Source organism: Lycorma delicatula, chromosome 3, assembly GCF_047948215.1.
Source record: "Lycorma delicatula isolate Av1 chromosome 3, ASM4794821v1, whole genome shotgun sequence".
NCBI lineage: Eukaryota > Metazoa > Arthropoda > Insecta > Hemiptera > Fulgoridae > Lycorma > Lycorma delicatula.
The window spans coordinates 18,213,459-18,228,379 of NC_134457.1; the positions used below are offsets into that span (position 1 = coordinate 18,213,459).

General features: G+C 30.4%; 1 protein-coding gene across 1 annotated transcript; it reads left to right on the plus strand.

Annotated features, from left to right (window-relative positions):
• Positions 1–438: 438 nt before the first annotated feature.
• LOC142321422 (m-AAA protease-interacting protein 1, mitochondrial-like) lies at positions 439–12,002 on the plus strand. The gene is made up of 3 exons (XM_075359491.1): positions 439–1,145; positions 2,691–2,892; positions 11,590–12,002. Exons 1-3 carry the CDS (start codon positions 735–737, stop codon positions 11,829–11,831), a joined length of 855 nt encoding a protein of 284 aa, XP_075215606.1. The 5' UTR covers positions 439–734; the 3' UTR covers positions 11,832–12,002.
• The last annotated feature ends 2,919 nt before the right edge of the window (positions 12,003–14,921 follow it).

The window sequence follows — 14,921 nt, forward strand, 5'->3', positions numbered from 1 at the left end:
ATCCATTTATATATGAAGATTTTTCTCTGAGTTTTTTTTACGAGTACATTTTTTCATGTTAAAAACATTTTACAGTGTTAGATGTGAAACATTGTTTTAATCTAATATTTCTACATTTATTCTCTTACAAAAAAAAGTAAAAAAAAGAAGATATTTATGACCCATTTTCTAGATACATGGAAGAATTTCTTCTGGAAACATTTCAAGATATTTGGAAAATAATCATGCTTTTAATTATGAATAAAAAAAACTTGACAGGTTATTATCATGCTTACCATTACAACAAAATCTTTATTGGAGTAGACAGAATTTCTTAAACAATTGTTTAAGGCATATTTGATTTACAATTTGTTTAATTGCAAATTTGAAACTGATGATTTTTTTACTCAGAATCATAATAAGACAAGTCGGTACTTAAATTGCGCGCCATTATGTTTTTGTAGGTTATAGTTCCTTGTTCTTCAATTCATCTGGTTCTTAATGTTGGAAAGTGATCACTCAGTTTTCGGTTGTTAAAGAAAAAATAAATTATAGTTACACCGTAATTCTTTAATAATTTGGTTTTAATCACGTTTTGGTGGTTGTTTTGAGCTGGTATTGTCGTTTTCGTGTTATTGTCGGTTGGGTTAATGGCTGGCCAGTTATCTACTTCGCCTTTTCGGCGGTGTTATTAAGCATCATTTAAGTACTTGTTAGAAAGTTTATTTTTTAGTGGTTTGTGGAATATCTTTAGCATGTGTAATAAAAATGTGTATAAAATGTTGCTTAAACGCAGCTGCAATAATAACGTATTTAACAAATTACTTTGCTGTAGACCACTAAGCTCATGTGCAATTCAAAATACTCGATTCGTTATGAATAAACTGGAAAACAAATTTCTGTATCATTTGCCTGTAGAAACTGTGCCATTATTATTTAAGAATAGTGTTAATTTGGCTAAGTGTGGTAGTGTTTCCAGTACGCCCTGTCATTATTATTGTACACAGAATAAACAACCTATGTTACCTAAACTAATGGAATTCCCTGAAATTTTTTGGCCTAGTATAATAAAATCTGTGAGAAATTGGATCCTATCTAATTTTATTATAATGAGATACCTCGATAAGGATTTTAATCTCCAGGATTTTATAACCGGCTCGAAAAAGGTAATTTAAATTAATCTTATTTTTTATTAAGAGGTAGCATATTTTTGCTTGTACCGTCTGGTTAGATGGTAGCAAAATCCGATTCAATAACTTTAACATTTTTTAATTTTTACAGACTGTGTGTTTTTACTGATACTCATCTTGTCAATCAATACATTGCTCATACAATAAAATAACTTTTAATTTTACTGAAGTCACCAGATATGTAGTTATAGTTTAATCATTTTTTTCTGTTGATTTTTTATGTACTGGCTATATTTTTTGAGTAAAAGTAAGTATTGACACCATTGATGCTGATATCTGATGACACATTCATTAATAGGATAGTAGTTAATGTCAAAGTTAAATGTTAGCAACTTTTTAGATGAAAATTGAATTAAAGAAATTAAGTATGTAGAAAACAGTTTAATTAAATGTAATAAGGTATTGGGGCTTGCAAGTAATAAAATACTATCATAAAATTGTTACAGTATTGAACCACGAGTGTAGAAAATATTCTAGGCACTTAGGACACGCCTGTTATTATTAAGTTATTATTGTTAATGCAGATTAATCAACATGCTCACAAAATTAACAACATTTTCAAGAAAAAAAATTATGAATTTATTTTCAAACCCTAAACAAAATACATATGAGTTTATATAGGAATCTGGGTGCACATTGATAAATGCAGCTTAATAATATGTACAGTTTTTTAATTACATTAACACTTATAGATAAAGAAAAGTACATACAGGTAGTAAAATCAATAGAATTAACATTTTTACAAATTACTTTTGTAAAAAAGTTACTTTACAAGAGTTTTTTTTACAAAAAACTCTTGTGTGTATCCATGTAGGAACTTAATGAATAAAAACAGTTACCCTCCCCCCACCCCCACAGCAATATGTACTTTTTATATGTAGCATATAAAATCCATTAACACTAGACAAATGTCTTATTTTTTTAAACAACTTAAACTTTGATTAAATATGAAATAAATAATATATTAAAAGTGGGTTTCCGTTCCACCTCAAGATAAGTTGCAATAAGAACTGTAATACCTACAAAATCCTTGATGTAGGAAGTGAACCCTACGGTCAGACCCAGTAATCAATTTTCCTGCTGGTCCATATGGACAGGAACGCAAATCACCAAATCCGTCCATAAATAAAACTTAAAATTTATAACCGCCACTAAATAACCCATGAAACATGTCCAATTATAGAATGATACAGCAGCAAGGGACATTGTCCAGGCTCTGCGATGTGTAGGGGGAAATATTGAAACTCCCGCCATTCTTGTGTTCCATTCCATTCTGAAGTGAACAGTATCTCAGACAGAATCATGTGAATGCATGTTTACATGAGTAGTTTTTTAAATTTATTTTTTAAACAATTATTTTTACTGATTTTATATTTTTTTAATATTCAGTTTTGAAAGGTAGTGATGTAACTCTTAAACTCTTGAAAGTAAATTTTATATTTACATAAACATGGTGGATGATTGAGTTTTTGAGCAGAATAGAAATTATATGTTAAATTCAGTTTTGACAATTTGTTTCAGGCAGTTGTAGTTGTCTCAGAATTCTTATCTCGAGGAGAAATAAATAATTTAGAGGGCTTAGTTAGTCCAGAGGTTATAATGGAAGTAAAGAAAAGCTTATCTACTTTCACCATGGCTCAGAGGCAGCAGTTGGCTGTAAAAGAAGATGATATTTATTTTTCTTTTCCTTATGAAATTGGTGTAATTTTTCCTGATGATAACGGTAAGTGTTAGTAATTGATGTGATTGTTTCTCAATGTCTAGTCTAATATTTTATATCATTATAAAACCTATAGCAGAGTTGGTTCACCACCTCACACTTGTGCACCTAATTAAGAACTTAGAGAACATGATCATAGCTGAAGAAGGAGTACGGTCAAGATGAGGAATATTTAATTCTAAACACTTAGTTACATTTTTTTGCCAATTTTCATATGCAAAACAGAATGATTTTTAGGGAAGATATGCTACTTTTATTTACATTTGTTGAAGATTTAGTTACTTGCAAAAGTACCACTTGCTATTTATTTCATATTGTCAATTTTTATGTTAACAAAAAGGGCCTTGTCTATCTAGTTGTGTATTTTGTAGTAGATTTTTGTATACTATCCATTATTAGTTTTTCACGTCAGAATGTATTGCATATTTATAAATTTTCTTAATAGTCCCTCAGCCTCTAATTTATGCTCATGCATATGTTATTAATTTGATTGTTGGTAACCCACATTGTTTTTAAAATTATTTAGTATATTTTTTTACTAAAAGGTATGTTAGTAGTGTAAGGGTAGGATATGTTAGTGAGTATATTTCATTTTGTATGGGATTTAGGAGTCTTTATTTATTTTGTTTTTCTGTGATGGTCAGGAATGGAAATTATTTAAAATGACATCTTAACTAGGCTTATCATACGTCCGGGATTAGCCTGGACAGTTGTGATTTTTTAGTGCTGTCTGGGGTTTGAGAATTTTATGATTGGGGAGGATATTTTTAATTTTAAACCTGTATGTTTGATATCATGTTTTTAAACATTCTCTTATGGCCGTGCATTTCTCATTCGATCTTTGAGCAAGTGCTGACATCAATTTTGATGGAGGCATGGCTACCAGTTTCGCCACAGCTTTTTACTTAGTCATTTAGCAACACAACAGGAGCAGTGTGTTTATATTGTTTTCTTGTGTGAAATAACTTGTTTTTGATAATTTTATCTCTATTCATTTTTTGTCTCATCATTTAGCAATGGGCAAAAGAAAATGTGTGTTAAATGTTAACCTGCAACAGGAATACAAATTTTTGAAATAACAGTGATCTGGAGTGTACTGCTAAAGAAAAGCTACATTTTCATACCACACTATTAGACACAAACTGTTTCAAAACATCAGCCTATACATCTAAACTGGTTAAAAAGTTATATGACCCAAAATTTTCATCTGCTAGAACCAAAACCAAGGCAATTATTGTTAAAGTTATTTCGTCATTTATATTTGGTAATGTGTTGCATTCTATGGAAAACTGTTCTTTGTTATTAAACTAACGATGGATAGCTCAACAGAAGTGAAGTAAAACTTATTCCGATTGTTGTAAGATTTTTCAGTCTGGAGGAGGGAATTCAAGTTAAGACTTTTAAATTTTGATGAAGTGTCAGGTGAAACTGCTCAAATTTTGACTCTGTATATTTTGCAGTGTGTGAAAAAATACAAACTTAAAGAAAAAGTTGGTTTGTTATACTGCTGAAAACACTTAAAAGTAATTTTGGTGGTGTGAAGAGAAAGTAAAATGAAAATGTGTTCAGAAAAGTTAAAAGTAATTTAGATAGACCTACTTTGGGATTAGGTTGTTGAGCTCACATCGTACACAATTCAGTACAAACAGCATGTGATTCTCTACCGCTGGACATAAAACTTATTGTTATAAGAATTTATAAATATTTTCACATATATACAGTAAGAGTAACGAAACTTATGTTCTGTGAATTTATGGAAACAGATTACAAAAAAGTATTATCTCATAGCAACACGTGATTCCTTAGCTTCTTACCTGCAATAGAAAGAATTCTTTCCATTTTTAATGGCCTAAAATCTTTTTATTTTGTGCCCAGAATTATTATTTGATTTTTTTTTAAATCTAGAAAGTGAACAGTTTTTGAAATTTTTATATGGTACTCTATAGTTATTTAATAATATAGTTCTGAAATTGGAAGCTAATTTTATCACGGCAACAGAAGCATTTCAGACATATTTTGAATTAATTTGTCAACTTCAGGAAAGAAAACTCCACAAATTTATACCATCTTCTGCCAAAGAATTGCTATGCATGCTAAAAGAAAATAATGATGTTCAGGAACAAAAGTCTTCAAGCGTAGATCATTTTTATAATTCTAGTATCCAATACTTAGAGTTGTGGAGAAACAGTTTTAATAAAGTTAAGTTTCAGTGGATAAATTTATGAACTGAAATTGCCTGGTCTAATTTAGAAGAGAGTGCACAAGTTGTTAATGAAATTATAAAAGATTCCTTAAATATTGATGATCTATTTGATGAACGTACATTGTTGAACCAGGTAATTCAAAACCAAAGGGTATGTTGTGGTTCAAGTTCTGAAAAAGTTCCAGATATTCTTGAAGAGAAATGGAAAGCAGTTTTTAAGGTGTTTCAAAAGACTGATATTTCATGTTGCAATACTTCTAAAATGGATGAGTTTGCGATGTCTTTGCCTGAGACATCTGTTCCAGTTGAGAGAATTTTTTCAATTATAGGGAACATTTGGTCTGTAAAAAGGGGTAGACTTTCATTATTTACTGTTAAATATCTACTAAATTTTAAAATTAATTCAGAACTTTCTTGTTGTCAATTTTATGATGTAATTAAAACAAAAAAACCATTATTGAAAAAAGTTATATCTAGTGAAAAATACAACTGAATAAATAAAGTTTAATGTTTCAGTAAACTGTTACGATTTTTATGTAATTTCAAAAATATGCCCTATGTTGGACCCAAAAAATATATGATAAGCCTAAGCTTAACCAAACGTAATAAAGACAGTTTAAACTCATATTATAGTGTTTTCAGTGATTAGTTTGGGTGTCCTCAGCTTGGTGTTAGGTGATATTAATGCTGGTTGTGTTCTTTTAGTTAAATAAAAATCTATTTAGAATGCAATTGAAAAGTATATTATAATTGGGTAATCGTTTACAATTAGGGACTTACTGTCAAGTTTTATGAAATTTTGAATATACTGTTATTTAGGACTTAAAACATTTAACAATTGAATTTTTTTGAGAAACATCTTTCACCTGAGTTATCACCCTTGTAAGTTACACAGTGTTGTCACCAAAAATTTCATATTTCAGCACCGTAAAAGTGTAATATAACATTATTTTCACAAAATAATTGGTTATTGTATATAATTATGGACTGAGCCTAACAATTGGCCCATTTGAGTTAATTAGATGAAGTTAATGAGTGCTAGTTATGTTTATCATATGAATTTCAGTAACTGGAATCATTAGTTACGTAACCTAAACTTACCTTTACCTTTACTTAACTAAACTCAGTTAAATTTCCCTTACTCTTTAAATAATGTATATTTCACTTGACCTACCTTACACTACAGCGTAATATAACTTAATTTAGTTTTAAACAAATCTAATCTCATTCTTAACTTAACGAACTTAACCAAATTATTTAGTCCGAAAATAATGTATGTTACACTTGTGCAGTGTAACATTTTAGGATAGTCTGGAAGCTTGCTTTTACAAACCGAAAATCCAGACCCTACAACAGAAGTTTCAAGTGCTTGCTTTGGTTTGGGGAGTTTCATTCAGTTATGAGTATTTAACGGTTTGTACAAACTTAGGGAATATTGGTCCTCCTACATCCAAGTCTTTTCATCCATGGGATATGACTTTAAGAGAGACAGGAAACTTGGTTTCATAGAATAGAATTTATCCAAAAGTTTCAATTAGTGACGAGAATGTGGATCTTGTGAACACTATGCATTCACTGCCAATCCTGGAAAGTTAATTATGAACACTAGTTATGCACTCCAAATCCCCTGTTCCATTGTTCATGACATTGTTCGTAAGCACCTCTGTTTATGAATGTACAAGTTACAACTCCTTCATCACATTAAACCAAATGACTTCTGCCTATGGTATCAGTGTGCTGCAGAGGTAATGCATTGTGTTGAAAACAATTCTAATTATCTTGATATATTATTGTTTAGTAATGAGGAAAATTTTTTATATGTGCAGGAAAGTTAACTGACAATTGTTGAATCTGGTATACTGAAAACCCTGATACAGTAATAAAAAATGAAAGAGACTTATCAAAAGTAAATGTCTGGTTAGAATTGCTCAAAAATGACTTTATTGATAGAGTTTTTTTCATGGAGCCCACTGTGATGGGGCACACATAGCTTGACATGCTTGAGAACTTTGCTGCTTCTCACATTCCTGCAAGCTTCAGTTTACAAGATTGTGTTCCACCACACTTTCATGTTCTTGACTAACACTTTTCACTTGTTGGATTGGACAAGGAGGTCCGACTGCATGGCCACCTAGTTATCCAGATATCAGTTGTTTGGACATTTTTACTTGGGGATTTATTAAAAGTTGTGAATACCAAAGAAAGGTTTGAGATTTGGAGAGCTGAAAATAGAATTGTTGAAGCTGTTAGACTAATAATGCTGCAGGTATTCCTAAACACTAAACAATAGTTGGATTATCATCTAGACATCTACTGAGCTATAGAAAGTGCACACATTGATCTTGGCTAACCTTAATTAAAACTTGTGAGTTGTGTTTATTAAAAAAAGTTATTAAACCATATGAACTGGTTCTCTTAATACAGTTATTGCTTTAGGATACTGTTTGCTTCAACACCTGTATATATTTATATCATGTAATGAAAAGATTGGGCGAAGGAATCGGGTTAATTTTTATCTTCTACTGGACAATGTGATAAGGAAAGTAAAGTTTTAAATTTAGTAGTAAGTTTGCATCCTGTTTCTCTACTAATCTTTTACATAGTCTTAGCATCTCAGCCTTTTATCTTGAAGGTCCCAAATTTGAATCTTAGTCAAGTTTAGTGTTTTTTATACCATACCATCTGATATACCAATATCAAAGGTACCAAATTTCCATACTGTATTCTCATCCACAAGTTCAAGTTTGTCCGAAAACTTTATCTTCCAGTTAAAAAAAAAATTAATAAAAGCAATTAAATTCAGACATGTAAAAAAATACTTGCAGTAAGTTTTACTTGTTTTTACAGTTTTTAATCTAGTAATGATTTTATTTCTGTCAGAATATTTTTAATATCCGAAACTATTAATTGATATAATCCATTTATAATGAGTGCCGCAATTCGTGATTCTACCAAGTGTGAAGTACTAGGATTAATCTGATTTTTGATGGAAAAACAATTCTGTGGCTGAAATTTACAGGCAAATTTGTGACATTTACAGTTCGAATATTATGAGTGACTAAAGTTAGACATTGGTGCTGTTGATTTCAAGAAGGGTGAATGAATGTTTGTGATAAAGATCTTAGCAGCTGGCTGGCCATCAGTGATAACAGATGATTTGATTGAAAAGTTAGAGTTAAAGGAAAATTAGAGAAAACTGGTGCTTTACCGTGTCACAATTTAATTATCATTGATGTTTAACGATCTTAGGTTTATGAAGTTTTGACGGAAAAATTGGGTTATTAAAAATTATGTATGTGCCAGATGGGTGCCAAAAATGTTAACCAACATACACCCACTCACAATGAAAAACATTTTGCTGCAGAACTTGAATTTTGCAATATTATAGATGAAGCAGATGAATTGTTTGATTACATTGTTACCAGAGGTAAAACCAAGATTTCTTATTTGAATGTCGAGACAAAGCAGGCATTCATCTGGAGTGAAGAAGTTCAGGCAAGAATGTTCATTAAACAAGTTTATGGCTGTGGTTTTTTGGGACTAAAAGATCTTACTTGTTGAATTTAGTAATCATGAAACTATTGTGAATGCCAATACATATTGCAAAACATTAAAAGAGCTAAAAAAACAAACAAATTGGATGCTATCCTGTAGGATTTTGTTTTTGCATGACAACTTCCAGCCACACATGGCAAATCATTCACTAAGGCAATTAGAAGACTTTTGTTGGAAAATTTTCTATCATCCATAGAAAATGACCTGACTTAGCTCTCGGTGATTATTTTATTTTTCTCCACTTTAAACAATGGTTTGCATCTCAAAGGTTTGATGGTGATGACAAATTGAAAAATGGCATTAATATGTAGTTTAAGCCACTGGAGCCAGAATTTCTTAAGAGGAAATAAGAAACTAGCGAAATGTTATAAAAATGTGTTGAAGTTGAAAGCAGCTATGTTGAGAAATAGTAAAAAAAAATAAATGTAATTTTTGTGCATATAAGTATTAGTTTGTTAATATTTTTCATTTTGTAAATATTTTTCAAATTTGTAAATTGTCAATTGTAGTAAAGATAATATTTTTGTGATTTGATTAGCAAATGCAAACTATATATTATTATGGAACATCTTTATTTGTAGTGATTTTAAGAAGTTAATTTAGTTTTTGAGGATAATTAAGCATGTCACACTGAAATTGGAACCAGTTTTTCATTGTCTACAGTGAATTTTACATTAGGGAAACTGAATATTAAGATAAAATTAATATATTTTTCGATTACAGCCTAAATGTATGCATTCTCAATAAAAAAAAGAAAAAAATTCTTACAATTAAATTTAGTGGGTTCTAACTGTAAAAGGTTTTTTTTTACTGAAAATTTCTTGTATCTTGTGCATGATTTAACAGATTTTATTTGCTAGATGGTTTGCTTAAATATTTTATTATGTTTTCTTTATGCATATTGTATGCCAAATTGTTACTAAAAATAGAACTTTATGATCTGAATGCTTATAATTAATGTTTACGGGTAAACTGAATAAATCAAGTGTAAAATAGTATTCATTTATTATTTCAAATATAACTTATTTTATTAATTTATTAAATTATTTTTTTTTTTTGTAGTCCATATCTTCTCTGTACATAAACTCTAGATAATAATATAATATAAAACTTATTCAGCCACTCCCCAAAGTGCAGAATTAAAAAACATTCTTACCTTATCTTTTTTCACATTAAAGCGCTTTCGGGCATAAGCCCATCTTCAGTAATGTTTGTGTGTAAAACTATTTTAAAATCTTGAATCTACTATTTAACTTTCACTATTCCATTTGCACCATTAAACTGTATGTGTCCATTTGAAGAATACAGGATTGAATGACTGCCTTTTTGTGCTAATAAACAAAATTTAATAGCTAATAAGCCATGTCTGGCTTTTTTTTTGCTAAGTGGTGCTAATAATTTTCAAGATGAATTATGTTTATATTCTAGTAGGGATTAGAATGCTTGGTTTCGTTCAGTAGGCATTTCAGTCTTCCGGTATAGGTGTTGCACAGGTAGGATGCTTCCATGTTGACCCTTCCCTATTAGGTAGTATTGAGGATATTGGATCAAGAAGTCCCAAGATTCTCTCACCTTGGAGGATGAAGAAGGTCTTCCATTGACCTTCTTAAATACCCTTCAGAGATGAGAGTACCCTTCTTAACCTTCAGATATGAGAGTATGAGGCAACAATTCATCCATGTAGTGCGAGTTCATTGTGCTCTTTAATTCCTCAGGAATGAAACTGAATTTAGTCAGATGGGAGCAACTTATTATTGATCAGTGATTTGAATCAGGCGTAAGTTAGAATATATGAGATATATATACTGTGGTAAAAATTACTTTCCTCCTCAGTGTTTGAGGAGCATCCTTAGAACAGGTATTGGAAGAACCTACTGTCCATCATTGTACTGCCTAAGAAAATGTCCAACTTAATTATAAATTGTTCAGCTACCATTGTAATGTTGACAAAGAATAGATCTTTTTCTTTCACAAATAATAAAATAAATGTATTTTTCCTACAGTTGTATATAATGTTTGAATTATTCGGCTGTAACCTGTATCATAATGAGGATCATTATGAAGCAGATTTTAATTATGATACAGGTGCTCAATCAATCAAAAGCCTACTCTTTTCTACCATTGACCGATCAGAAGCGGTATTGTTCAATGTATCAGCTGCTTTTATACTTTGATTTTAATCCAACTTGGTAGTTAGAAACAGGTTAATTAGAAAGTATACCAATAGGTAATTAATTAATTTTCTACATTTCACTGTTTATCCTTTTGTTAATTATCTATTTCTGAGGAAGAAATGCCATATTAAAGAAAAGGCAGAACTTATGACTGATAACCTATTGCCACAGAAATGTATTGTTAATGTATTTTTTGAAAAATTAAAAATATATTCTGTAAACAATCTATTCTTTCATTGATTTAAATCAATAGTCCCAGTACTTTCTTAGCCGTAGAAAAAATATGGTTTGCAACTCTCTATAATGAACCATTAATGCACTCTTGTAAAGTTTATGACACTCACCAAGGTTCTTGTCGTAACTTACTTTGCACTCATGCATCAGTAAATAATTCATGATTAATAAGAAATTATTTAATTTTCAGGTTAATATATGTCTCGCAATGTTTCATATATCACAATAGAACTTACTGAATAATGCCAGTAATGTGTGAATGACTCAGGTGAATGTAGTTGTTTTTGAACTGTGTTCACCACATTTTTTTTTAGACTAAAAAAAGTATAAATTATTAATAAATAATTAATTATAATTTTGAGAGAATTATAATTTAGAAGAAAAGAATTCTGAAAAGTACCTTGAGATCTAAGACAAAAATATAAATAATGGGGTAACAACAGATCCATAGAGTGTCGATAACCGATGAGAGTATATGTTTAATGTCAGTAATCAAGCCAATACTTCTGTAATTATATCCTTTTTTCTTTGCAGAAGAAGGAGGGAAGCAGCAGCGATTTGTTGAAATCACTATGTGTTACCATATATTACAAGGCTTGAGAGAAATGAAAGACCAAGGTGATAATATACCCCTAAATATTGGTGTAATGCCAGAGTTTAGAGAAAAAATATTTATCTGTAATTACAGATTTATCCGTGATTTTACTAAAGGAGTCGATGGAGATTGGACCATAAATGCTCTCAACCACTTTAGACCAGCTGATCAGATGGAATGATGTATCTTGTGTTTATTTGCATAATTGTTTGATTGTGTTGTTAAAGTTAAAGTAATATTCAGTCATTAAGTGTAAAAATAGTAGTTTTTAAAATGCATATTTTTCATACAATTTTTCATTGTTTTATTGTGTGGATACCATTAAATTAATGAAAATGCTTATTTTATAGAATGAATTGTTTTATACATTTGCCAAGTAATTATAAAATGAATCATTCATGACTGCATACTATTAGTTTTAATTAGAAAGTACTTTTAGTACTTTCAGTCATCAGAAAGAATCTCTGTCGATTTAGAACTTTTAAAAAGTAATTAAATTTAAAAATCTCTGAGGTCTAAACAGCATTCCATTTATACGTGATGTATTTAATAAACCTGTTTGGATTTTTTCCTCTACTGAATTTGGATCTCTCTCATAACATATCCTAAAACTTAAATATAAAAGAATCTGAAAGTAGCTAAAATGATATTAGCTATTACATAAAACTTGTTTTACTTCTTATGAAAATTAAATGGTGTTGTTTACAGCCATTTTTTAAAGGGTAACATTGCATATGGAGATGCATAAGGTAATCCACAGCTGATGATAAATAATTGACTTCTTTATTCTTGATTTAATAATAATTTATTTTCCAAACTAGGAATATACTTTATAAGACGAACAATAAAATATCGTTTACAATAAACAACATTTACAAATTATACATAGCTTATGAATTATATAAATACTTCTGTTGTCCTACAACAGTTTCCACCCGTTGCTTGTAATTAAACTACAACATGCTCACAAGAGTAATTACAGTTTTTTAATTTATAACTGTGATGTAGTAATTTATGATGAAATAATAATTTTTGTGATTTAATAATAGTTTGGAAAATTAGGTACTCCCTGGGGAAAGAATACTGTTTTAAGAGTTACCATCAATTTATGATTAAAACATTGAAGAATATTTAAGATGTATAAATGAAGGACAGAAGTGGCTGAGTAGAAATTTAACAATTACCAAAATTACAGAAATATTAAAGAAAGTGAAAATCTTTCAGTTTCTCATTAAAAGTCAAAATGTGATTCATGAAAGCCATAAGCTTTATGCTTCCCTAGCATAACTTGTCAGTTTTAGTCACAATTGAATCAAAAAGAACTCAACGTTTTCATACTGAATGAGCCAGGGCTCAAGAGAAATTCTGAATGAATTTAAACCTAGACTATCTTCCACACAATTAGGCAAAAAATTATAAATCTTTGGTGCCATATAAGTGAAAAATCTACGAAAACACTCCTTCCAGGGTCTAGGAAGTACTAAATTACCCTTTCTTCGCATCAGTTAGTCTATATTTAAGAATCTTATCTCCACTCCTAAGAAAGAAACGTAACTACCTTAAACAGGAATAAATGCCTCAAAGAGATCAAGTTCAAGATATAAAAAAAAACAGGAATGAATGTGTCCTAGCAGATATTTTACATATAAGGTGTTTCTGGCCTGTCACTATAGGTTGGATTAAAATAAATACTAATTATTAAAATACGCACCACCCGAACACTCAATTCTATATCTTAAACGAGATTCAAGCAAATAAAGTAAAGCCAAATAGCGTATTCTCAGAACAACATCGGGCAGAAATCCCAAAAATAATAAAACTTTCTCACATATTATAACTTCTCATTCTTTAGACTAAGAATATGTTTTTCCCATGAAAGATTGTAATCTATAGTTATCCCTAGATATTTCATTCTACGGAGTAGATCAATACTATCGCAACTACACTCAGCGATTCTAGAGCAATTGAGATTATGATATCTAACATGCAAATTACTACTTTTTTCACCCTTTAACTGGAAGATTATGTATTTGGATTTAGATACATTTAACGTAATTCCGTTTTTGGTTAACCACAACCTAATTTTAAATAAGTCCTCTTCAATAGATTTCAAAACCTTGTCAACGCTTTTTTTTCCATAAAAAAGGGCAGTAGTATCATCTGCATATAAGGTCAAATAACCTTAAAATTTGCCAGAACAGAAGTTGTTCTGTTCTGGCAAATCAAAATAAATAAATGTTGGGTTTTAATGAATGATAGGATGATGTTGATTTGGAAGTAGTGTGGACTGTGTAAGATAATGCTAGGGGTGGAACAATCCCTTGGACCGGTATGAGAATGAAGATTCTTGATATAGAAGATAAACTATATTTATAATAAGACTTACTGAACTACAAAACATAGTAAATGCATATAATGATACACTCGCTGATGGAGCGGAATGTGTTGCTTATGACAAATGCTAATCACGATTGACTTGCGGAGCCAAGGATGTTGCTCCCGACAAGTGTTAAACACAACTAATTGCTGATGGAGTGAAGATGATGTTGCTCCCGACAAATGCTATGCATGACTGACTTAATGACTGGCCACAACCAAACTTTATTACAAGTTCTCCCACCACTTCTCAATGTCCAACATGTCGCCAGCCAAAAAGTATATTTTTTAATATACTTTCTAATTATTAAACATGAAAAAGTAATAAACAACTAAAAAAATTATATCAAACAAATGAAAATAACATAATGCTTACCAAAACAATTATATTAAATACACCAAGTTATATAAACAAAATTAAAGTTCATGGTATTATTATTTATCATGTTTATTGGAGACTTGAAGTTTGCATAATTTCACAACAGGTCGCTTAAATGTTCGTTGCTCATTACAAAGTGTCACCACATGCACCAGGTTGTCTGCGCCAGTGTGAATCTGATCAACAATCACTAACTTCCAGCGTAGTGGTGGGAAGTTATTTCTTTAATGATGTTTACATCACCAATCTTGAGAAGATTAGCTTCTGCTACTGTCCATTTTTGATGTTGTTAAAGAGTGTTCAGGAAATCCACTGACAATTTCTTCCAGATCTGCTGGACATGCTGCCAACGATTCAACCTGTTAACAGCTATATCACATAGGTCTGCGTTAGGAATGGTAGTCAGAGGTTCACCTATGAGGAAGTGGCCAGGAGTAAGGTAGGATGTATCTAAAGGATTGTCAGATAATTTTGTCAAAGGTCTTGAATTTAGGCAAGCGTCAATTTGAGCTAATA